This window comes from Lagopus muta, chromosome 1 (assembly GCF_023343835.1).
Source record: "Lagopus muta isolate bLagMut1 chromosome 1, bLagMut1 primary, whole genome shotgun sequence".
NCBI lineage: Eukaryota > Metazoa > Chordata > Aves > Galliformes > Phasianidae > Lagopus > Lagopus muta.
The window spans coordinates 191,416,086-191,441,042 of record NC_064433.1 but is presented as its reverse complement, the minus strand read 5'-3'; the positions used below and the strand labels follow the sequence as shown (position 1 = coordinate 191,441,042).

At 47.2% G+C, this 24,957-nt stretch overlaps 2 protein-coding genes across 2 annotated transcripts in view; both read left to right on the top strand.

Moving 5' to 3' along the window:
- The window catches only part of CAPN5 (calpain 5), a 50,159-nt gene that overhangs the window by 20,025 nt on the left and 5,177 nt on the right, over window positions 1-24,957 (top strand). The window contains exons 3-11 of the mRNA XM_048966640.1: window positions 9,491-9,622; window positions 18,734-18,942; window positions 19,652-19,844; window positions 20,459-20,652; window positions 21,159-21,236; window positions 21,754-21,949; window positions 22,683-22,805; window positions 23,294-23,490; window positions 23,843-23,964. Of these exons, the coding sequence (XP_048822597.1) occupies window positions 9,491-9,622; window positions 18,734-18,942; window positions 19,652-19,844; window positions 20,459-20,652; window positions 21,159-21,236; window positions 21,754-21,949; window positions 22,683-22,805; window positions 23,294-23,490; window positions 23,843-23,964 (1,444 nt within the window). The remainder of the gene's footprint in view (window positions 1-9,490; window positions 9,623-18,733; window positions 18,943-19,651; window positions 19,845-20,458; window positions 20,653-21,158; window positions 21,237-21,753; window positions 21,950-22,682; window positions 22,806-23,293; window positions 23,491-23,842; window positions 23,965-24,957) is intronic.
- On the top strand, window positions 12,151-15,164 carry LOC125702856 (olfactory marker protein). The gene has a single exon (XM_048966654.1). The coding sequence runs from the start codon at window positions 12,255-12,257 to the stop codon at window positions 12,732-12,734; it is 480 nt and encodes a 159-aa protein (XP_048822611.1). The 5' UTR covers window positions 12,151-12,254; the 3' UTR covers window positions 12,735-15,164.

Here is a 24,957-nt window from a genome sequence, read left to right as displayed (position 1 = left end):
AAGCGGGTATGAATCCTCTCTCCATCATCTTTCCATCTTGCCTTGCTCAGCATGCCCTGGGCTCCAGTCAGATTCAAAAGCATCAACGAGTTGACCAGGGGTGAAAAAATGCAGCCAGCATCTGTCTTTGTCAATGCCCCAGGGCAAGGGCTTGTCCTTTCCTTGCTGCCAAGGGACTGACTCTGTCTGATTGAGTTGTATGGAGTATTAAATTCCCCAAGTTGTCCCTTTTTAAAATAAAACCCCAACGTAATTCGACAGTAAGTGGAGTGGTACTGTTTCTCCTCTGATATACATAATTTAGCACAGACGGTGGGAGGGGATGACAAGCATCATTGAGGAAGTACAGTGGCTGCAGTGTTTATGCAGGCTTTAGTGACCTAAAGCAGAGCACAGGTAGCTGAACTCACCAGCTCCAAGCAGGGTGCCAAGCTATGTGAGATGCTGACCTGTTCACACCCTCACCTGGATGCTCATCTCTCAAAATCCACCAATGGGTCCCTTTTTGGTCTATCCTTCTGTATAGAAATGGGCTCTGGCTTCCTCCCGTCTTGTCCTTGGCTTTCCAGGTGCCCTAAAAGGGATTAGGGCTTCAGCCATCTCTTTGGGGCAAAGGAAGCTTGCCATTTCTCCTCCCTTTGAGGCTGGTGGAGACTCACACAGACATCACAAGAAGAAAACAGAGATGAAGCATCACACCTTGGAATGACAGCTGGTCCAGCAATGTTGACCAGCACAAGAGGCTGCAGCTTGGAAGGGGTGACCAAGCAAAGCAACCAGTATCTTCTGGATCTTTAGTAAGAAACAACCATTTGGTGATGCATTCCTCCTGGTTCCCCTTCAAGAAGAGAAGGGTGAACAAACTATCTTAATAAGCAGTGTTTGTGGATGCTTGAAGCTTGAGTGTGTCCTGGTGCAAAAACCACCACTGGAGTTATGTAAGAAATAATCATGGAACATGTAAATAGAGTGCTTCATAATGGGAGAAACCAGCTAGAAGTCTAACCATGTATACACAATATGCAAACCATGTTGTGAGTTTGTATGGAGACTCACCTATCCCTGGGAGGGCTTGTGCATCTTCCCATCTTGGAGCTATGGATGATGTACGAACATCACTGCATCTCTCACTAAACTGGCAGTAAAGTGGGCATGTATTAAAGGCTTCAAAGTCTTGTCTGGGAATGCTGCATGGAAGAAATCACCATAGGAAACAAGGATGCTGTTGAGGAGAGATGAAACTTGCTTGGGTTTAGCAACTCTGTGAACACTTCTAGCTCCATGACCTGAGACTGCTTCAGGAAGATCCCTGTTGGGTCACTTTGGTTATTAAATATGGGTTTCCTTCTGTTTGTTGAAATTCCCCTTGGAGGGTCCAGCCAGCACCAGCCAATGCTGGATGCTTATGGTGTGATTTGAGCCCACACTGCTGACAAACTCCTCTCTGCTGCCTTCTCTTGCCAGCAGTAGGAATGCACCTTTTCTTGTTGCTTGAATTTTTGAATGATTTTCTCCCATCCATGTTCCATCTCCCATCTCATGTTACAGAAGCTCACGTGTCCACATTTCTCGATGTTGGCTTTCTCATAAAGTGTGTTTCTGTGTTTGCAAAGCTACGCCCAGAGTATGAATAACCAGGATAGGTGTGGGCTGGAAGTCACTTCTTTAAATAGCTTAAACTCATGATAACCTCTTCGTCACCAATGCACAAACAGGGATTAATTGGGTCTGTGGTGGGGTCAAGTGCTGGTCTTGAATCAAGGTGCTGCTGTGTTATAAATACAGTACAACCACAAACTTAGGGGCAGATCCTAGCCCTGGTATAGTGTTGCTTAAGCAGATGTGAGAAGTATCCCTGCTGGAAACTATCTAAGATGTTTTGACATGCATTGCAGAGGGTGGAGATAATTTTCCTTTGCAGCTTTGTGCTCTCTTTTTCCATTTCTTGACTCTTAAGATAATTAATAATAATAAAAGGCGTGATTTGGGTTTCTAAATTGTGTTTTAGAAGATTGACTTTCAGTGCAACACAGGAATTAGGATTCAGGCAGGGCAGTGTTGGGCAGGCATGTGTGCCAAACCCAAATGATGGCCCTTGGAAGCAGGAACTGTGCAGCTGAGCTCATAGATTCACCAGCTCACTCTGAGATTCACAATAGCTGTGGAACAAGTGGGTGTTTTTGAACTGTTCTTCCCAAAATTATATGATTTCTCACAGCAAAGATTGCTTGAAAAGGGTCTTCTCTTCCCATCTCCATGTTCCTGATGGGAACCAAGGGCTCAAAAAGATGCTTGCTGTGGCCATCCCCATCACTCGTGCTCATCCATCTGGTTCATGGTCTATTTGTGCCAACATGACTGAGAAGCTCCCCAACCATGGGTTGTTCTGCACATGGTTTCAAGGCTGGCTGAGGTTTGATCCCACAGCAGGTACTGGTGTAACAGAAGGGAGCAGTGTGCCATGATGAGGAGGTGAGCTCTGGAGTGTGGATGGATTTTAAACCCAGGATGTTGCTAAGCCAGGGCTTTTCCTGACCTTTAGTGCTGATCTTAGTGCTGTCCTAATGGAGGTCTGTAGGAAAGCTGAAGGGCATGATGGACTATGGGGGAAATGGGGAGAAGTTGGGCAGTAGCACTGAGTTGAATCAGAAGGACGTGTCCTTCTTAGGGTGTGAAAGTTAAAGCAGACAGGGGACTTTGTTTCTCCTCCTCATTTCTGGTGTAACTCCCTTGAGCTCATGCCTACCCCTAGAGGGAAGGAGATCCAGGTGGAGCCATCCCTGAAAGCTGTTGGGTCTGCTCAGCATCATTCTCTTGCTTCCCAGTGCCATGGTTGTGTGCATGTGTAAAGGTCAGGCTGACTCAGGTGCGTGAAGGAGCCAAGTGGCATTTTTCCACTTGGAATGATGGCCTGTGTGGTGGCTGGACTACTCTGGCACTTGGAACCAATAGGGGCCAAGAGGTTTCTGCCTCTGGCCAGGGTTACTGAGAGCATATCGTCTCACTGCTCTGTACATCCCACTCCCTGGTTTATCAGTAGGTGCCTGGAGACCTTCCTGCTTGGGAGCTGAAATCTGCAGATCTGATCTACTATCAGGTACACCGAACCAATTCACTGTTAGACAGTGTCTGCAAGCATGGAAATGCTGAAAGTGGGGATATCATGTCCTTTGCTTTGATTTTGGCTGGGTGGAGACCAAAGAAGCCCTGGGCTGAGTAATGATGAGGCTTTCCAAGAGCACATCACTATGAAGCAAGGGTGGGAGCACTGGGAACACCAAATCAGAGGATTCTGCACTTGTTTCAGCCTCCTTCCCGTTCTATACTTCCTTCTGGGCTCTGGGATTGTTTAGTCTGGAGAAGAGGAGGCTCAGGGGAAACCTTATTGCCCTCTGCAACTCTCTGAAAGGAGGTTGTGGTGAGGTGGGGTTGGCCTCTGATCTCAGGTAACAACGACAAAATGAGAGGGAATGGCCTTAAGCTGCACTAGGGGAGGTTCAGGTTGGATATTAGGAAAAGTTTATCCTCTGAAAGAGTGGTAATGCATTGGCACAGGCTGCCAGGGAGGTGGTGATGGTGTCACCGTCCCTGGAGGTAAGAACGATGGAGATGTGGCACTGAGGGTCATGGTTAGTGGGCATGGTGGGCATGGGTTGGACTTGATAGTCTTAGAGGTCTTTTCCAGCTATAATTACTCTTTAATTCTCTACCTCATCTGCTCCTGGGATGGTGCAGTGCTCCTGCAGTGTGTTGCATCTCTCCCTGTCTGGTTGCTTCAACAGAGATCTCTTTGCGTTTGTATTTCGGATACTGGGAAAAGCAAACATCAGGGCTAAGCCTGCAAATTGACCTTTGGATCTTGTTTGAAACTACCCACGCCATTTCTGGTGCCAAAACAAACGCTGCGGTGTGATACAGAGGTACACAAACAGAGTCATGATGTTGGTGGGAGTGTATTTTTGTGATGCTTCTTTTTACAAGTCCTGCTCACTGTGGGTGGAGTATCCCACTCCCTTTGTGTGGTGGGAGCTGATAACAGATGCAAATACATACAGGGTGAGGTACGTCAGGTGGGTTAGCATTAGGGATGCCTGGCTGAAGCAATACAAAACCCCCCAAAGCAGTTTTACAGGATGCAGATATTGCCAACAAAACCTACCATATTGTACATGTGAAGCTGAACCACTGGGGAAACGTTAATCCCCACGAAAACACAGACCTATGGGTTCCCAAACCCACCCCGTTCCTCTTCCTTGTGTCACTCAGGTGCAAACTCTCTAACTGCTGTTTATGAAATCACATCCCAGTGGAGATACCAGCAGCACAGGGACCTTTGTGCCACCTGTGCCACCACTGTTTGCTCTGCTTGAACATTCACAGCATGAGGTCCGTTCAGTTCCCTGTCACTCAGGAAGGGGGAAGTGCAGCTAATAGATTATCTTGCTGATATTGCAAGTCTGAGTGAAAGCACCGTTCTGAAAGAGCCGGTCTCCTGCGTCCCAGCTCTGCAATGCAATTAAGCTGGTCTGCTCCTTGCAAGATCTTGTTAGCTAAAACTGATCCTGGCATGCAGCAGATGTTGCATCTCACATGGTTATTATCCCTCTTAGCTTTTTTCCCTCTCTGCAGCAGGGTTGACATGATCCAGACCCCCAGCATATCTAAAGCTTAGAAATCTGCACCGGGGAACATTTATGATAAGACAGTTGCCAATTATAAAGACAATTAGAAGATGATTTGCTCCCTGCTGCCCTATGTGGAATTGGACCAGCTGGAAACAAGGATGATATTTTCTTGTTTAATTGCATCTGGAAGGAAAATGTGCCTGTTGAGGGAAATAGTGCTAAAGGTGAGAGAAGAGGGAAAGCCCACATGCTTTTTGGTGGGAGGAAACATTAAACCAGCAAGTACAAGATAAATGCAATGATCAGGTCTTCTTTTTCCTAATGGATTTCAATAATCTAAGCTCATAGGAAGCAAACTGGCACAGACCCATTCTGGACTCCTATAAGCCAGTGCTGCTATCTCTGCCATCAGCCTTTCATCAACAGGGCCCTCAAAGCCCTCTCCATCCGCTGTCACTGCTGTCCACCTCTGCCCTACACTCATTGCAGGAGGAAGAATATAGAAAGCAGGATATGAATCACGATAAGTTTGAATCACTTTGCCCCTCCCTTTGTTATCAGGCTATATCTTTCCACGGGACCATCTGCACCTGCTTTCTCCAAGTCATAGTTATTTACCTGCAGTTCAGTGGCCATTTCAGCAGCCCATTTTAGGAGGGTAAATAGCTCTAACGCTGCCTAGGTTCCCCAGTGATGCTCCAAGCCAAGTTCTTCTTATCATAGAATCATAGAACCATTTGAGTTGGAAGGGACCTTTAAAGGTCATCTGGTTGTCTGCACCACACAGCTTGGTATCATCTGCAAACTGCTGAGGGGGCACTCGATCCCACTGTTTACGTCACTGATGGAGATGCTAAACAACATTTATCCCAGTACTGACCTCTGAGGGATGCTTCTTATCACCAGTCTCCATCTGGACCTTGAGCCATTGACCACCACTCTCTAGGAGCTATCTCACAAACAGTTTCTCATCCATCAAACAGCCAACCCATCAAATCCACATCTTTCCAATTTGGATAGAAGGATGTTGTGAGGGACCATGTGAAAGGCCTTTCTGAAGTCTAGAGAGATGACACCAGTGGCTCTTCCCTTGTCCATTGTTGTAGTTATGAAGAATTTAATTTAAAGGCAGTGCAAGCACTCAGCCTTGCAAGCCCATACCACCACCAAAAAAAGCTCAGCCAAGAGGGGTAAAAATGGACGAGGTGGAGTCAAGAGCTGTGCATCAAAACTATATCTCCTGCAGCCATAGCTTTAGGTTGTCCCTTCCACATTCCCTGTTGTCCAGCACCCATATCCAGATGAAGAGCAGTCGTGACTCAGGAGCCATCTGCTATGAGATGAAGAGCAGAAACTAGGCCTTTGCTGAAGAGAGTGTGTGGGTTGAGCTGGCTGAAATGTCCAGTGTTTGAACCCAGAAGGCCCCAGAGTGTGTGGATGTGTGTGGTTGTGTGCTGCCCTTTCCTTTCAGGGTCACGGTGCCGGGAGGGTGATTCAATGTTTGTCCAACTGGCCCTGTTGAATGAATGGAATGAAACCAAGGTTGTGACCTCCTGCAATAAGAGCATTCTTGCTTCGCTCCTTCTCCTGTGCATACAAACTCCAGGCCCTTCTCATTCAACCTGTCTGCAGGAGGAACAGATTCCTTTCTTCCTTTCTTCCTTAATATTTTGAAAAGTCTGGAGCATGTGGCACAACAGAGGAGGTGAAAATGTGTGAGGCTCTTCATCCTTGAGCAAAGAAGGCTCAAAGGGACTCCAATAGTGTGAATATTAGGAAAACTTTCTTCTTGGAAAGAGTGGTAATGCATTGGCAAAGGCTGCCCAGGGAAGTGGTGGAGTTACCATCACTGGAGGTATTCAAGAAAAGGGTGGATGTTACACTGAGGGATGTGGTCCATAGGCAGAGGTTGGTGGTTGGACTTGAGGTGATCCTATTGGATTCTATGAATGTGCATAGGGATGGTAGGGAATGAAAAAGACCAAGTCAGACTCTTCTCACTGGTGCCCAGTGATGGGACAAGAAGCACTGAACAAATAACGGAAAAAACAGAGAATTATATTTAAACATGAGAAAAACACTTTTTCACTGTGGGTAGCTTAAGCACTGGCACAGGTTGCCCAGAGTGATTGTGGAGTTTCTATCCATGAAGATACTCAAAACCAAACTGGCCACAGTCCTGAGTGACCTGCTTCACCTGATCTTACTTGGAGTAGATGGGTCAGGTTGGATGCTCTCTGGAAGTCCCTTCTAACTGCACTCATTGAGTGATTCTGTGTTTGTCCACTGGGAGGCCACCAGGACCAAGCTTCATCCTGGGGATGATGATGCTGTGTTATCCTTTTGCAGCATGGCAGCCTCTCTCTGCCCTTACGGGTGGACTCCTGTCAAGTCTTGCTGAATATTTTGGGACTTGCCCAAGTTGTGTGCAGAGCTCACAGTGCTGTCCAGGCACATCTAGAGGGTTGTGGCATTTAGGGGCATTCACGATCCTAGGAGATTTGCAATTTAGCTGTAATCTGCTGTGAGGTTCTGCATATTATTAGGGAAGGAGGTTGAAAAATCCATGTGCTGCTAGGGTATAGAGCAAGGATGTGCTCTCAGCCATAACCGCCCTGGACCAAAAGCACCTTGAAATGCCACATCCAAGTTTGCGCCTAAATGGGAAACGCCTACTGCAGCATCCGAAGAACTGCCTGAATGACTTTGAGAACAACGTGCCCCTAGGGACCTTCTGCAACAGCGGGAAGAGAAGCTGAGTCAAAGGTTGGATCTTAGGAAAAGCTTTGAAGGAGTGTTTGAATATTGGAACAGGCTGCCCAGAGAGGTGGCAGTCACTGTTCCTGGAGGCGTTCAAGAACTGTGGAGACATGGCACTTAGGGACGTGGTTTAGTGGGCAGTATTGGTGCTAGGTGGACAGTTGGACTAGATGGTCTTAGAGGTTTTTTTCCAACCTTTATGATCCTAAGATTCTGTAAATGAAATGTGTGCTTTGCAGAGGGACTCTGCATTTCCAGACATGAGCATTTCTAGCCTTGGCACCCTTGGTGCTGTTGTGGTTTTGAGAGAGTTGAGAGTAATGCACTGATCTCCTCTTATGTACCAGGACAGGCTGCTTCTCTGATGAGAACACAGGGCTTCCCTGTCTTAAAATGAGCAATCAAACGGTTTTAATTCATAGACACTTGCTTGGTGATGAGGAAATCACCCAACACCCTATACCCTAATTTCTGCCAAGTATAATGTGCTTCCATGATTTCACCTTCTGACTTACCCCAAACCAAGTGAGTTCATTTTTGTGCACTATGGATTCACCCAAGGGTAGAAAGAGCTGCAGAGGTCCTCAGCCATGGTGCCTCTGAGCCCAGAGCAGGACCACTATGAGCTGATCATCCCCATCACTGACAGCCAGGACAGATGCATCACAAGCTTTTGGCTGCTTCCTTGATGGTGTGAAATAGGATAACCCCTGTTATCCTGCTATTAAATAGCACTGCTCCTCTTCCATCCCTCTCTGCACTAAGGGATGCTGAAAAGATCAGGTGCTGTTGGCGGCTGTCAGATTGCCTCCCTCTAGTGCTTATTCCAACCTCCTGCAACACTGGCAGCCAGGAGTGAATCAGCCCTCTCTTGCTGGTTTGATCGCTGCCCAATTTACACAGCTTTATCCAGATGAATCTCATGTTGTTTATAAGGTGTGCAGTGCTGGCTGAGTTAGGTGTGATTAAAGGGAGATCATAAAGTCATAGAACAAGGGTATCGTTTGAGCTGGAAGGGACTCTTAAAGGCCATCTAATCAACTTGCCTGCAGCAAACAGGGAGTCCTACAGCTCCATCAGGGGCTCAGAGGCCTGTCCAGCCTGACCTGGAATGTCCCCAGGATGGTATATCTGTCCTGGTATGCTTATGAAGCAGCAATTCCTCCCCATGAGGAACAAGCAATGCAAGTCCTGATGTGCAAAGGTTGGGGAATGTGTTACTTCAGATGTAAATAACCTGAAAAATTAAGGGGCGAAAGAAAGGAGATCAGAAAGGAGATCTGCTTTGTCTTTCACTCCTTTAAATTAGATAGAATAGCAAAGCAAAAAAGTTTCTTTCAACTCTTTCTCTGCCCCATCCACTTTCAGCCTCCAACTGGCCTTAGCCTTCCAAACTGGACTGATCAGGCCACAAAAAAAAAAACAAAACAACCCCAAAAAGAAGAACAACAACAAAACCTGCAGTATTTCACATTTCACAAAGCCAACATTACCAGCGTTTCACCATCTGCTGGAGAACAGTGAGCCTCTTGGATGAAGACACTTAGTGTCTGTGGAAATGCCCAAGGCCAGGCTGGGTTAGACCCTAGGATCTGGATGGGCTTTAAGGTCGCTTTCAACCCAAGCCATGCTATGATTCTGTGATACTCTCAGCACCAAATGCCTTTCCATCATAAGGTCCCCAGAGCGAAGTGAGAGGGAGAAGCTTGATAAACAGCTTTGTCAGAACTGAAGGGCTTGCAGAAAAGGCAAAGGGTAGACTTACAGGAGGAGATGGGTCACTAGGGCTGTAGTGATGTGAAAATGTACCATTATTACCATGGATAATGATAGCAGAGATGTGCTGATGCTGGAACAGAATAGCCATCCTTCAGGGAGAGGATCTGGCATCACTTCAGCAGCAACGTAGTCATGTCCTGGGGAGAGCATAAGGCAGGACAAGGTCCTCCTGCTACCAGTGTGATGAGCCAGGCCAGCACAAAGCTGCGGGTGGGATTTAAAGGGAACCTGAGGAGCAGAGAAAGTGATTTTTCCTCTGCCAGGTAGCCTTGCTTTGTATTTCCCTGCCTCCTCACTCACTGTGTTTATTTTCTCCTGTCTCACAGGAAATCTGTGCTGATCCCCATCTCTTTGTGGACGGGATCAGTTCCCATGATTTACACCAGGGCCAGGTTGGGAACTGCTGGTTTGTGGCTGCCTGCTCTTCCCTGGCATCCCGCGAGGCCCTGTGGCAGAAGGTAAGCTTCTCTTCAACACCTCGTGCTTTGTTTGCCTGGCTCAGATGCTGGATCTTCAGAAATGCTTCAGCCCTGAAAAGCTGTTCATGTGGAAAACCTCTCTTAAAAAAAAATGTTCTTTGAGAGGAATTGTTGTGATTACAGCCACATCGCATTTGAGCCAAACTCTTGGCGAGTTTCTCCATAACCACAAGAATCAAGCCCTGCTCTGTCCTTCCACATCCCAAATCTGACCCTCCCCACTCCAGAACAACCATATACATATATATATGTTCAGGATGCTCAACTGCAGTGCTGGAAGTCCCTGTTTCCCGTGGTATTACCTCTCTGGCTGCCCAGTGTGTTCTCACCTTGGCTATAAGACACCTTGCACAGGGGCAGTAGGATGATCTAAGGATATTAGCGTGCCTCCCAAGCCACTGTTCCTCAAACACACATCCCTGGCAGGTCCCATGGATGGTTTGCTCCGCACAGTGGGATTTCTATAAGATTGGGGTCCAAGGGCATCGTGGTTGCACTGTCACAGAGCAGGAGGGCACCAAGGAGCTGCAGAGTAGGGGGCAGAGCCTGAGCAGTGTGAAGGGACAGGAGGTGTGAGATGCCACATCCTTTGCTAGCCTGTGGCCATTTTTACCATGTCCTCCTTAGGAGAAGAATTCAAGCCTATGAAAGCCAGTGCAGCTGTGGTCTTCAGTCTGGTACAGGTGTCTAGGACAAGGGGCCAGCAAGTTGCAAGTGCCTTTATCTAGATTTTAATGTGAAAAGGCAGACACCAAAGCCCTGTAGTGTTGGCAGCATCGACCACTTCACCCACAGCCCCCTACTGCAGCAGAGCAGTATTCCCTCCTTGCTCTGTGTGCTGAGGTTCGTCCAGTCTCTACTGTTGTGGTCATAAACACTGAGCTCCACCATGGGAATTTGTCTTTTATTTTCTTTTAAAATCAAGTCTTTCCAGCACGTGTGAACAAGGTAGGTTTTGTTGGCTTCTGGTTAAGCAATAAGATTTCCTCCTACTTCTGTAGCTTGTGGCTGTTGTTAGAGGCGTGGTGTAAGGTGTTATTTAAGCTGTTCTCTGCATCGTCATCTCCCCAAGGCAAGTTCTCCTCCCTCTTCACCATTCACCTCCAGCCCTGCCCTGGGAGATGTCAACCAAACAGAAGCCAGGTCTCTTTGGACACCTCATTATTTCGGTTTACCAATGGCATTGCTTTTCCTCCCTTGGCAATTTTGCTATAGGTGTTTGTGACTTCTCATTTTCCATACCCTTAACTCTCAGAGCTTTATGTTCTTTATCTGCATCTTTGCATCCTTCTGTCTTTCAGAAAGGTTTGTTTTACAGCAAAAGCTAAAGTTGCAGTCCTCTCCCCATGCCCAGAATGTTTATTGGTGGCTCAATGGCATTACAGCATCTGCACACCCAGGACCCTGCAATGCTATTGTCTGCTCCTGACCCATCCATACACCAATAAAAGCAACAGTTGATAGGACAGGCAAGACAGCAAAACATTAAGCTTCTGAACTGTCATTAGACACCAGAATGTCTCTGATTTAAAGTCTGGGAAGAATTAAAAGATACCGGCGGTGTTCAAGACGCGTCTGGGTGACGTGCTGCGTGATATGGTTTAGTACTAGTGGTGGCAATGGTGATGAGGAGACGGTTGGACTGGATGATCTTATAGGTCGTTTCCAACCTTGTGATTCTTGTGATTCTTGTGATTCTTGTGATTCTTGTGATTCTTGTGATTCTTGTGATTCTTGTGATGGGGTCCTGGCTGTGAGTCAAACATGAAACTTCGTAGAGATGAACAGCCACACGTGGTGCCAAATTGCCATGAGTGCAGCCATCAGGGCAAGATAAATTATTCTTCCCCTCCAGCGGGCACTTGTGACTCCTCATCTGGGATTTGTCCAGATTTAGGGTCTACAGACACCAGAGAGATGGTTTTGTGTGGCCAGGAGAAGATGAAGGAGGAGCTTTTTGCTGTTTGGAGGAGGCAGGGTACAGACAAGACAGAGCCAGATTTGAGCACAATTAAATGACAAAATTCAACAGCAGCATGGGAAATGAGATATAAAGGGAAAAAAAAAAAAAGAAATATCTCCAGCATGAACATGTTCTGATACTGGGGTCCAGTCTGCTCCATGCAAAGAGGTGCTCAGAGTTGGGACAGACAAACCTCCAGGCAATGTGGTTTAACCATAAAGTCCCAGTCCAAGCAGAAGGCTGGAACAGACTCCTCAGAAGCTGCTTCCAACATGAATGATCCCACGAACCAATATTCTGAGAATACACTGGCACCGACACCTGCAGGATGGTTGCCCTGGCTGTGCACCTTCATTTAGGGATAACGAGCTGCACTTTGGCTTGCCGGAGCCGTTGTCAGGGAGGTTGCCAGGGAGGCTGACATCAGATATCCCTTCCCTATAGATTATCATGCACAGCAGCACCATCAGTTCCTAATCTGCAAACGAGATGGGAGGGCACCCAGAGGAAGCCCTGGAGGGTGTTTTGCGTCACTGGCCTGGGTTGCCTAGCACCGCTGGGACGAAGGTGCACCAGAATTTTTACCCCTGCGTGTCCTATCTGGGAGCCAAACATTGCTGAGGACATAGCAGAGGAGCAGTGGAGGAGATGGCAGCCGAGGCAGGGGAGCTCAAGCTGCCCTTCATCCATGATGACCAGCTCACCCGGTGCATGCGTCTGAGAGCCCAGAGCCTGCAGCAGAAAAACGCCAGGCCCCAGGATGGTGAGAAGCTGCTGCATCCCAACGAGCACATCTACAGGGTGGATTTCATCCGGCAGCACAACCTGCGCTTCCTGCGCTGGGACATCCAACTGGAGAGATCTGGGAAGGTGATGGTGACCGGCACCTCCCAGCACTGGACTCCTGATCTCACCCACCTGATGAACCGGCAGCTGCTGGAACCAGTGGGCATCTTCTGGAAGAAACCAGGGGCCAAGGAGGTGGAGTGCAATGAAGCAGATGCCCAAGAATTTGGGGAGCGGCTCGTGGAGTTAGCCAAGATCCGCAAGGTGATGTATTTCCTCCTTGCTTTCACCGATGGCCTTGAACCTGCTCAGCTGAAGGGTTCCATCGTTTTTAAGGCCTGATTTCCTCCTGCTCTGTCCTTCTTGCTCAGCTGTGCTTTGTCTTCGTTTTTCTTTCTTTTGTTCAGTTCTCAGTTGTTTCTACGTGGCTCTTCATTGAAGGATGGCATAACAAAATGGTGGAGAACACCTTGGCACTTCTGGAGCTCCTCACCCCTGAAGAACATTCCCTTAACATGCTTTCCTCAATCTGAATGGAAGGGAAGAGGGGAGGATGAGCCATGGGTGCTTGCTGCTTTATTTGCCTAGAGTATAATTCTGCTTGCTTGTGAGTTCAGGAATTCACCAGGCCTGGCTGGCACAGTCTTGCTGGCTTGGAAATGTTTGACTGCTCTTACCCTTCCAACCATGGCATGCCTGATGGAAAAACAAATTGCCGTGCTGCAAACAGGATAGGCATCCTGGAGAGAGTGCTGCTTTCCAGTTTCCATCCCAACCATCCAGAATGGGAGGCTTGTTTGAGATGGATCCTTGCAAGGATGCTGAGCGCTTGCAACTTACTGTGACTCCTATGTGACTGTGACTGTGACTGTGACTGCTCCATGTCTCTGAAGACCAGACCTATGGAAGCTCACCTTACCATGAAGCTGAAGGACCTTCAGACATGTTGTGTTCAGCAGATTGCAAACTCATTGGACAAAAAAATAGGAGGGTGGACCTTGCTTTTCCTGACAGCTTTCACTGTTTAACACTGGGGGTCAATGTGGGGAGGTGTGCTCAAGCATGTTGCCTTCCTCTTGCTGCCTGTATTTCTGTTACTGAGATGGGTTGGAGCAGGCATGTGTTTGTGTGCAGAGCCAGCAGCTCAGAGCAGGCTGTAGGTCTAAGCCAGCAGCTAGTCCCCTGCAGCAAAAGCAATCTGTGCATGATTATGGCCTTAAAACATCTTCATGGCCAAGATGGGGCATTGAGCAACCTGGTCTAATGGAAGGTGTCCCTTTCCATGACAGGGTGGTTGGAACTAGATGATCTCTAAGGTCCTTTCCAACCCAAACCATTCTTTGATTCTGTGATCTATAGAGAGCGCTTCGCAGACCACATCCAGGATGTTTTGTTCCTGTCTCATCTATTGATAGTGGATAAACTGCTAACTTTGGACATCCTCTTTTCCTCCTCCAGAAGGTACTTTAGTGACACTTCTTGAGAGTCAAGGGTGGAAATGTCCTTTGAAAAGGTATTTTTATGATTGTTTGCACCCAAATGATGGTGTGCATTCCTCAAAGTATGGACTGAGGTTTTCCTGAGGTGTATAAGGAGGGGGCAATGATGGGAAACCAGCATGAGATGGCATGATACCCATGGCCTACTGATTGTGTAGATCATCCCCAAAAGAGTCCAGCTTCTTCTCCAGATCCCATGGAAGTCCTGGACACCATGCCCTCTCTAGCCCAGTGACAGTGTATAACATGATATGCACAAGTTGTGTTAGAGAGAAAGGAAAAGTCAAACAGAGATGGAGAGAAGTTGGGAAATTTGAGTCTTGCCTGCAGCCAAAGTTCATCAACCACATATGGCCATGCCATGGACACTGCTGGAGAAGTTGATGTCATTGCTTATATCCCAAGACATGCTGTATTCAGTGAAGAGAAATAAGTGGGGACTCATCCCTGCTTGGCTATAGTATGGACATATGGTGGATCAAACCCAGTTCTAGGGTCCCAAAACAGTCTCTTTTTCTATAGGAGAACCCTCTTCATACATCCCAGAACAAAGTCCCCGAGTGCAAAACAGATCAGATCCCATAACTGGAGTCACTGCCAACTTCCAAAAGGGTTTTTGCTTGCCAGGTCTCATAATATGTAATTGCTACAATGCTGTTTGCTCAGTTAGAGTTCCTGCAGCAGGTACCTTGCTTGGTATTGACGTGCCACAGTAAATAAAAGCCTTATCAGCTGGTTTCCCCTTAAGGATCAAGGCTGTCCATATTTTCTTGATTCCCTGTTTGGTAGCTGCCCTAGTCCTGCATGCAGTAAGGCAGAACCCACCATTTTTCAAGTCATTTCTGGTAGTTTTGATAACCTTTTCCTCTGCAAAAAAAAAAAGTAAATAGAACATTTACCTTCTTCTCTCTCAGTGTGAAATGGAGCGTTTAGTATTTGGTTTGGTTTGGAGGGGTGTGAAGTTGGGCAGAGGAGAAACTGATGGAGGAATTGATCCTCCGGTGGATCTCACCTTTCCATCAGAGCTGGGAGTGGGAGGTGAGTGGGGGACTCAGATTCCTCTCTCCCATAGGGCAGATGATCCAATTCATGCCAACCACTGAAAATATCCCTACAGAGTTTTCGTACCCTGAAAAGGCTTTCAGATACACCACTCCATCCCATCTCCTGGAGAAGTTCAGTCCTGGTTTGTTCAGCAGATTGACACAGCAGGTTTCCCTCTTCCCCGTCCTCAGCTGGGAAGTTCCCAACAGAATATCTCCTGCTTGGAGGAATCAGCACCCACCTATCCCTCCTTCATGTCAGGGATGTTTCTCCAGAGTCATAGGTGCATTTTCTGTTAATTAGCCAATATGGAGTAAGAAAAGGCCTGCATCAGCTTAGGGAAATGTCATTTGCACTGCCTCAATGCAACCAAGCTGAGTCCAGAACTCAGCAGAATCCCAAGATGAGTGGTTAAGGGCACGCTCTCCAGTAACCACTGAAGAGAGGTGAAATATCTGAGGAGGGTTCCTGGGGGTGGGTTAGAGCTGTGGATCTCATTTATATCACTATCTCCTGCTTAATCCCTTGGGGAATATGCAGGGTAAGGTCACAGGTAGAGTTCTCCTGTGTGCCTTGAAGAGTGACTGTGCTGGGACCAGCATCCCAATAGGCACCTGGAACTGCCACCTCTCTCCTGTTGTGCCAGTGAGTGTAGGAGATGGCCCTTCTCTGGCCCAGGGGCACCACTGTCCTTCTTGTACCTTTCTTATGCCCTCAGAAAATGACCATATCATAGAATCATGGAATCATTAAGGTTGGAAAAGACCTCTAAGGTCATCTAGTCCAACTGTCCACCTACCACCAATATTGCCCACTAAATCATGTTCCTGAGTACCGCATCTACATGGTTCTTGAACACCTCCAGGGATGGTGACTCAACCACCTCCCTGGGCAGCCTGTGCTAGTGCTTGGCCATTCATTTGGAGGCGTTTTTCCTAACATCCAACCTAAATCTCCCCTCTGGCACAACTTGAGGCCATTGCATCTCATCCTATCACTGTTACTTGGGAACAGAGGCTGACACCCACCTCACTGCAGCCTCCTTACAAGCAGTTGTAGAAGGCAGTAAGGTCACCCCTGAGTCTCCTCTTCTCCAGACTGAACAATCCCAGCTCCCCATAAGACCCATAAGGTGCTCCAGACCCTTCACAGCTCTGTTGCCCTTCTCTGGACACACTCCAGGGCCTTGATGTCTTTCTTGCAGTGACGGGCACAGAATTGAACACAGCACTTGAGGTGCAGCCATGCCAGAGCTGAGCACAGGGGGGCAATCAGCTCCTGCTCCTGCTAGCTGCACTATTGCTGGTGCAAGCCAGGATGCTGTTGGCTCTCCTGGCCACCTGGGCACACTGCTGGCTCATTGTCAGCCAAGAATTGAGAGTTCATGGAGAGTTCTATGGGAAGAGGAGCCTCATGCTTGAACTCACACCTCACTGTTTGCCAGGTTGAGCAGAGGCTGGGCTCTGGAGATCACAGAGTCATAGGATATCCTGAGCTGGAAGGTGCTTACAAGGATCATCAAGTCCAACCCCTGGCTCCACACAGCACCACCCAAAATCCAGACTCTGTGTCTGAGAGCGATGTCCAAGCGCTTACTGAGCTCCAGCAGCTCAAGTGCATGCCCACTGCCCTTTGGGAGCTTATCCATTTCCATCACCCTCTAGGGCAGAACCTTTTCTGAGAAGAGATCTGACTCCTTGCCCCTTGGAACACTGTTGGAACACAACCAGCCCCTGATCATAGATTCTGCTGTGTGTGTGAAGGCCAGCAACAGCTCTTGTTGCCTTCGGTAGCTGAGGATAATTTCGTTGCCATACCTAGATGAAGGGACAGAAGAGAATGGCTGGGGACCAGTACATCCTGCCACCATTAGTGGTAGTGCTAGATCTCAAAACCAGCCAGCTGGAAGCTGAGTCGCTGTCTCTAATCAATACCTTAGTCATTTTTAAGCTCACATTAATAGTGAGTTGATTAGCACAATGGTCCTCTATGACAATTCATTAGCATGAGTGCCAGTCAGGAGGGAATCGATGGGGACTGACAGTCTGACCTTCCATGGCAGTGACCCAGAGGGAGTCTGGGGCATCTTTCATTAGCACTCCTGGAAAACATCAAACCCTCCTGAAGTGGCTCTTCCCATGGCTCTGTCTGTTCTGCCTCTATTGATCTGGACAACTCAGAGTGCCAGTGAGCTCACAGGGCTGATGGCATCATTAATATTTCAACTGTCTTTAATTCTAAGGAACAATAAGAGTCCTGGGCTGGATCAGGGAGAGTGTTACAGCTTTGTGATGGCAACCATAAGAAGCACAAAGTTCCAGCAGCAGGAAAAGGGCCACGGTCTCATATGGGGGTCTCACCATGACCTGGGGCTTCCTGAAGAGCCTCTTTCCAAGCAATATAGCTGTGTCTTGTCCTGTCCCAACCCAATACTTACTGTTTGTCTCTGCAGGACAGGCAATGAATCATTAAGTTTGGAAAAGACCTCCCAGATCCCCAAGTCCAGCCACCAACCCTTCCGCACCATGCCTACTGACCACATCCCTCAGTGCCACATCTCCACAGTTCTTGAACATCTCCAGGGATGGTGACTCCACCACCTCCCTGGGCAGCCTGTCCCAATGCATTGCCACTCTTCCAGAGAAGAAATTTCTCCTAATATCCAACCTGAACCTGGTGCAACACAAAGCCATTACCTCTTGTCCTATCAGATGCACTGAAACATAATGCTAATAATTTTCCCCATGGGCTCACTGGAGCATCTCCTCTCTTAGGTCACAATGCTTTGGAAGCAGTTAAATATCTGATGGTGCCCACAAGCATGAAGGATATGAACTGTTTTTATTTACTGTTTTATTGACCCATCCCTTTTTGCCTTGTCCTGCTGAGAGTGCTAATGGCTGTGACTCCAAACCTGCACTGCCTCAACTTCCTAACTTCTCTAAAGTTTCTTTCACTTCAGACTCTTTTTTCCTTTGTTCCCTCCTGTACTTGCTGGATGATTATGGCAGGTCTTGGCAGGGATGAAAGGGGACTCCATGGGGATGAGAATCTCACTTTCTTCTACTTTAGCAGAGCAGATATACCCAGAGTGATGGTCCCTGTTTATTACCACTCAGTAAACAAATACAACGTTCACTTTTAGACCAGTCCAATCACACAGGGACCAAGCAAAAGGATTTAAAAAGGGATCCTAGTAGTACCCTTCTGACATAAAAGTTCACAAAAATTCAATCATAGTAATAGCCATCAATGAGAATGTGCTTGTCAACGTTCAAGAAGCATTTTCATAGTGCCCTTAATAACATATAATAACTTTTGGTTAGCCCTGATGTGCTCAGGCAGTTGGACTTGATGAACTCTATAGATCATTTCTAAGTGATCTATTCAATTCTAAAACTTTGATCCTAAGAATAGCCATCCCTGTTCAGATCAAGGACCTTTCTGTTCCAATAAGCTTTCTACAACAGTAGATGTCAGCAGATTTCCCAGGTAGAATTATGAGAATGAGGTCAAGGAAGGCATAATAGAAACAGAGCCGTGAGAGATTTATAGAGACATTCTCCAATGAAAGATGAAGTCTGAGCTATTTCAGAGCATGCAAATCTAATCTACCTTGGAAGAGGCAAGCCCAGAATATGTCGTGAATGGGCTGTAATGAGCAAATCCACCTCCCTCAGGTTCTTCCTCGTCATTGATATTGTCTGCATTAGTTCTGATGTAAGAATTAACCCTAGCAAAAAAGGGTATAACCTGAGTGCATGTCTCCTTTCTGTCTCCTTCTTGTGTTGAACTCAGGTCATCCCAGACTGGAAGGAGCAGGAGTGGAATGCGGAGAAGCCTGAGAGCTATGCAGGGATCTTCCACTTCCAATTCTGGCGTTTTGGTCAGTGGCTGGATGTGGTAATAGATGACCGCCTGCCCACGCTTCACAACCAGCTCATCTACTGCCACTCCAACTCCAAGAATGAGTTCTGGTGTGCCTTGGTGGAGAAGGCTTATGCCAAGTAGGTACTTGGGCAGATGCAGAGCAAATGAGGACCTGCACACCCCAATTTTCATCTCTGTTCATTCATCAGTTGGCTTATGCCAGTGGAAAATATTTGTAGTAACAGAATGCTGCAGGCTCCACAAATGTCTGATGCCGTGTAGAAGCTGGTGATGGTTATTTCTGAATTTGGTTTAAAGAACTATCAGAGGTAGCACTGCAACAGGGAGGCAATGTGAATCTCCATGTGAGCTGAGGTCTTTTCTTCTTGAGGATGCAACAGTTTCATAGGTCGGAAGTAGACCAAAGGTTATTGGGGCATATTTGTGGTCAGGGTCCCCACACCAAACATCATTCTTTTTCTCTTCTGGGTATAAGGTCTACTCAAGAATTGTAACTTCCAGCTGGAGGTTGCTTTAGCCTCAGATATTTTGGTCACAACAACAGCTTTCTTGGGGAGGAGTAAGATGTATCTCAGATACAAAGGAATTGGAAGAAAAAGCTTTGCCTCAATTTACCCTCAAAACAACATATCCTTCAATTCCACTTTGATTTAAATAATACCTATCTCAGGGATTTCAGGAGTACTTGCAAACAGCACAGATCTGATTTTTTCACCCTCTTTTTGCTGTCCACTGAAATACTGCCTTCTCCGTGCCATCTCAAGAAATGTCTGAGAGCTCTTAAAATGTCAGTACTATTGTGCCATCCCTATCACCCTCTTTTAGGTTGTCAGGATGCTACGAGGCCCTGGATGGAGGCAACACAGCTGATGCTCTGGTAGACTTTACTGGTGGAGTTTCTGAACCTATTGACCTGACTGAAGGGGACTACACCACCGATGAAGCCAAACGAAACCTGCTCTTTGAGCGTGTGTTGAAAGTGCACAACCGTGGAGGCCTCATCAGCTGCTCCATCAAAGTAAGCAACGTTGCCTGCATGATCATGGTTTTATGGGAGTAGACATTTTAGGACGCTGTTTATCCAAGCCTGTTGGAGGCATCTAAATTAGATCAAGTGAACTGTGGACAAGGGTTCATACATTTTCATATAGATGTCAAAAGAACTTGCACAGGGATGTAGTTTAGTGCGCATGGTGGTGATGGGTTGATGGCTTGACTGTACGATCTTATAAGCCTTTTCCAACCTTAATGATTCTGTGATTCTATGAACTCAATCCTGGAGTCCAACCCAACCCTCCTTATTACTCATTGCTATGTCCAAGAGTGCAGATTCATCCTACTGGCCTTTGAATACTATCAGAGTATTTACTTCATGAAAAAAACAAAAAACATTTTTGCATCTGTATGTGAACATCTTCACAAACGCTGCATTTCAGATCTTCCATTATAACCAATAGGATGAGCATTATTGCTTAAGGAAGATTATGGGACATCATGGGAGCTCAGAGACCTCATGCGACCGGTGAAGATTGGAATGAATCTAGTACCTAATACAATGTCACATACTCCTGATGAGGCAGCTTTCTCTGTCCCTGAGCACTGGTGCTCTTCTTCTTGTGTCCTCCTGTCCAGGCTACGTCAGCAGCAGACATGGAGGCCCGCCTGGCCTGTGGGCTGGTGAAGGGCCATGCATACGCCGTGACTGACGTGAGGAAGGTCCGTCTGGGCCACGGCCTGCTGTCTTTCTTCAAGTCAGAGAAGCTGGACATGATCCGCATGCGCAACCCATGGGGTGAACGAGAGTGGAACGGCCCTTGGAGTGACACGTGAGTGGGAAAAGCAGCAGTAGCACTTTTTTTTGGTGGAAAATGTTGCCTAGAGCAAGCCCTGAGGTTATATCTACACCCATATGATAACACATAAGCAGTTGTAGAATGCTGCTTCAACCAGTGTCCTAAACCTACTGTTTCATTTGGGTAAATGTATTTTTGGTCCTGGAAGGACAAAGCAGGAGGGTGTCTGAGCTTGCAGACGTTACTGAGGTTCTGGTGGACGTTGTGGTGAAATCATCAGCATTTCACTCTTGTGAAGGATGGCTGTAGCTCATCTCTCTACTCCCAGTCTTGCTTCAGACAAAATAACACCCAAAAGAGTCAGCCTGTACCACTGCCATGACATCTGCGGATAGGATGGGATGGGATGGGATGGGATGGGATGGGATGGGATGGGATGGGATGGGATGGGATGGGATGGGATGGGATGGGATAGGATGGAAAACCAAGGGCCGATGTCCCCTTGCGCTCACAGTGATGATTCTGCACTCTTCCCACAGCTCTGAAGAGTGGCAGAAAGTGAGCAAAAGTGAAAGAGAGAAGATGGGGATGACAGTAGAAGACGATGGTGAATTCTGGTGAGTCCTTCCTGAGGCTGCAACCATGGACAGTGTTCACAGTCCTCCCATCTCTTGTAGCATCTCAGTCATTACCATTCAAGTGGCTAACCAGAGCAAATGGCCTTTCAAGCTATAGGATTTTCAGTTGCATCTTCTTTTGCCCATGGATTTTAGCTTTGGCTGGTCATGACCCTAGGATTGCAAGCTGCGCAGTATCACACTGGTTCCAAACCATTTCACTAGGGCACTAGAAACCTGTTAGAAGTGTGTTGAGCATAACCAACTCACCAGGTACATATATCAGTACCACACATGCCCATACATGCAGGAGGAGCAATTGCTTTGCTTCTATCACTCCAACACATAGCACCATTTTGTTTGAACAAATGAACTATTTGCTGTGTGCGTGGAGAAAGGTGTCTCCACCTCTTTTGTTGGTATCAGTGGCTATCCACAGTCTCTACGAGTATCTCCCTGCACCATGCTGCTCAGGAAAACAAAGCAGCATAACCCAGCTCTGTCCTTTCTGACTTAGGATGACCTTTGAAGATTTCTGTAGATACTTCACAGACATCATCAAGTGCCGTCTCATCAACACATCCTACCTCAGCATCCATAAGACCTGGGAGGAGGCAGTGCTACATGGGGCATGGACCAGAAGTGATGATCCCTTGAAGAACCGCAGTGGAGGCTGTATCAACCACAAGGACACCTTTTTGCAGAATCCCCAAGTGAGTCATTTAGCAGAAGATATTCAGAAGCCTTCACACTTGCTTCCAAGGATTCCAGTCTCCTACAGGGACTTAAAAGGGCAAAACAACCATCAGAGCTCTGTGCTCATCTTTTTAATGTGCTCTTGACCTTTATTGAACTGGGAACCCTGGGCAGAGTGTGACCAGCATCCAGGCCAACTCTCTTAACATTAGCCTTCCTAATAGGCATCCAGGTGGAGCAGCTTGGCACAAACAAACATCCAAACATCAAATTGTGCCACAGGGAAGTGGTATTAGCTGGTGCCAGTCAAGGCTAGGAAGCATTTCCAACTATTGGCTATAGGGCCATTTCCTTCTAGCTTTTCTGGGCTTTCAGAAAAGGCCCTGCTGTATGGTTTTCCTCTAGAAACAATCTCCTCTGTCCCCTTCTGAACTAAGATTCTCAGTAACAAGGGACAAGCTCTTTTAAGTCCTTCATCTAATAAGCAGATAAAGGATGGTCCATTCCATAGTAGCATTTGTCATCAAGGATGTGGGAGAGTTGTTTTGTGCTCCCTGCTTTGTATTAGCTTCACTGTTAGGTCTTTGTGAAGAAGTCCTCTATGGAAGGACTTGTGGCAGACTGCAAGGGTGAAGTGCTTTGGTACAAGCATCTAGACTCCTTGGATTCTGCAGAAGAATTCAAAGATGGGTTTGCCCCCATTCATGCCCAATGCTCCTGTCTTCCTCATCTTCCTCTGTTTGCTTCCAGTATGTATTTGATGTGAAGAAGGCAGAAGATGAAGTGCTGATCTCCATTCAGCAGAAGCCAAAAAGGACCAGTCGCAAAGAGGGCAAAGGAGAGAACTTAGCCATAGGCTTTGATATCCATAAGGTAAACTGTGGGTCCTGCATGCTAGCCTGCATCCCCTCAGGAAGTTCCTTAGTGGTGCATATCCTAGCATTGCATGATCATTGGCATGATGTGTGTAGTTGTTACTCTGTGTGCCCCATGGGTGTATTCAGCAATTCTTGTAGCAATGGTGAGAGATTTCAGGAATGAATAGGGTCAGCATAGACAGGATTTCCTTGGTGAAAGCAGTGGTTTGCTTGTCTCCTCTGAATGCTGAAGTACGCTAGTTTGATCAAGTGTTTCGTGGTGGTGAGCCATTGTCAAGCTGGAGTGCAACAGAGGATGAGTTTACGAGCCAAGAGAGCTTTGAGAGGCACCTCAAATTTTATTTGGGACCACCTTCCTGGTTCTCCTAATTCCAGCTGTCCCATCACTGTGGAGTCAATTCTTGCAGGCTGTCCCCTGATCTGGTAACTGATTCATTTCCTCAGTGCTGTCCTGCTGACTGTCCTTCTGTGCTCTGTCCCCAGGTGGAGCTGAACAGGAACTACCGGATGCACACCCTGCAGCAGAAGGTGGCCAGCTCCATTTACATCAACTCCCGCAGCGTCTTCCTGAGGACAGACCTGAAGGAAGGCCGCTATGTCATCATCCCCACCACTTTTGACCCTGGTCATGTAGGCGAGTTTCTTCTCAGGATTTTCACAGATGTGCCTTCAGATTGCCGGTAAGAAACAAGAGCAGTGATGGTGAGGAGGAACTGACTTTTTGGAGAGGGTTTTCTGCGTTTTTTACATGGTAGCCCTGACTGGAATTGGCCATAGACTTGTCCAAAGCTGGTGTTTGGCTTCCTTTTAAAGGTGTCCAAGAGACAAAGACATATGGAGAAGTTCTCACTTTGCTTATAAGCATGACATGGGAGAGCATCTCAACCCTTGGGTGAGAAGGAGATCAGAGTGGGGAGCAGAGTCTGCCAGTGGATGCTGCATAGGCTTTCCATCCTACTAGAGAAAACTCATTGGCCTGCCCGTTGGGTAAGGCTGGGCACATCCCAAATATTACACATTTCTCCCCAATAGAGAGCTGACACTGGATGAGCCACCACACACCTGCTGGAGTGGGATGTGCGGGTACCCTCAAGTGGTGTCCCAGGTCCACGTCCTCGCCGCAGCTGGCCTCAAGAATCAGGACTCCCAAGGAGGTAATGGCCTTTTCTGCCCACTGTGCAGTCCCAAAGGGATGGGGAGTTGGTTGATTCAGAGGGAGAAGAGAGAGGTGGTCTCATGAAGTGAGGGATTGCTGGGAATTCTTGTGTCCTCAGATAGTTTTTCAATGGAAGTATCTGGTTCAAGCACCAGAGGAGGAGAAAGTCCATGGAAAATCTTGCTGTGCAAATGATCCGCTGTTATATTTAAGCTATCGGCAATGATTCTTGGGAGATCCTCCCAAAACCTCCCCAGAGCCTTTGGAAGAGGTCTTGTACTCTTCCAGGCTTTCCTCCTAAGTATGAGCAGCTGTAAAATTTAGGAATCATATTCAAAGGCCTTTCAGATAGGAGGACAGATAAGCAATGGTCGATGTTGTGGTGTAGTCTTCATCTTATTTATCACCTACCATAAAGGGAGTCTTCTTATCATGTCTGGAGCTCAGGGTGAGAGTTTTGTCCTAAGTAGGTTGGTTTTTTTCCTCAGGTTACTCACAATACTCAGTGTGCCTGTAGTAATGCAGCAAAGTAGCCAAAAGTTTCTGAACCGTTCACAAAAACATTTTCTTCCATGGATGTATGTGGATTCTGGAGCCATAAAATATTTTTTTTCAGCAAGATCTCCCTGGGAATGGCTTTTCCCAGCTGTGTTCCAGCTGTTCAGCTCCCACCACCACCAGCCTGCTTATTCAGTGGTTTCCAGTGCAATGGTATCTCTCGTATCTCCTAGCCTAGTTCCTCCACACCATTTCAGAAACAGTGATTTATGAACTGGAATTTGGCTCCTGCTATGGAACATGAAGATTTTATGAGACATCCCAAAAGAAGAGACTGGTTTGGAAAAACAGCTGTGAAATGATGCAGCTGTGTTTTGCTGGGGGATCCGGATCCTTGCACACATCAAGCTAGTGAGGAGGTGGTCTGGCAAACAGAAAGGTGATCTTAAATCCTGGCCCTCAGGAGGAGGTGGTCCATTTCTCCTCATTCCCA

Bases quoted from the DNA above. Each gene is read 5' to 3' on its own strand.
- LOC125702856 (XM_048966654.1), top strand. From the start codon at position 12,255: ATGGCAGCCGAGGCAGGGGAGCTCAAGCTGCCCTTCATCCATGATGAC.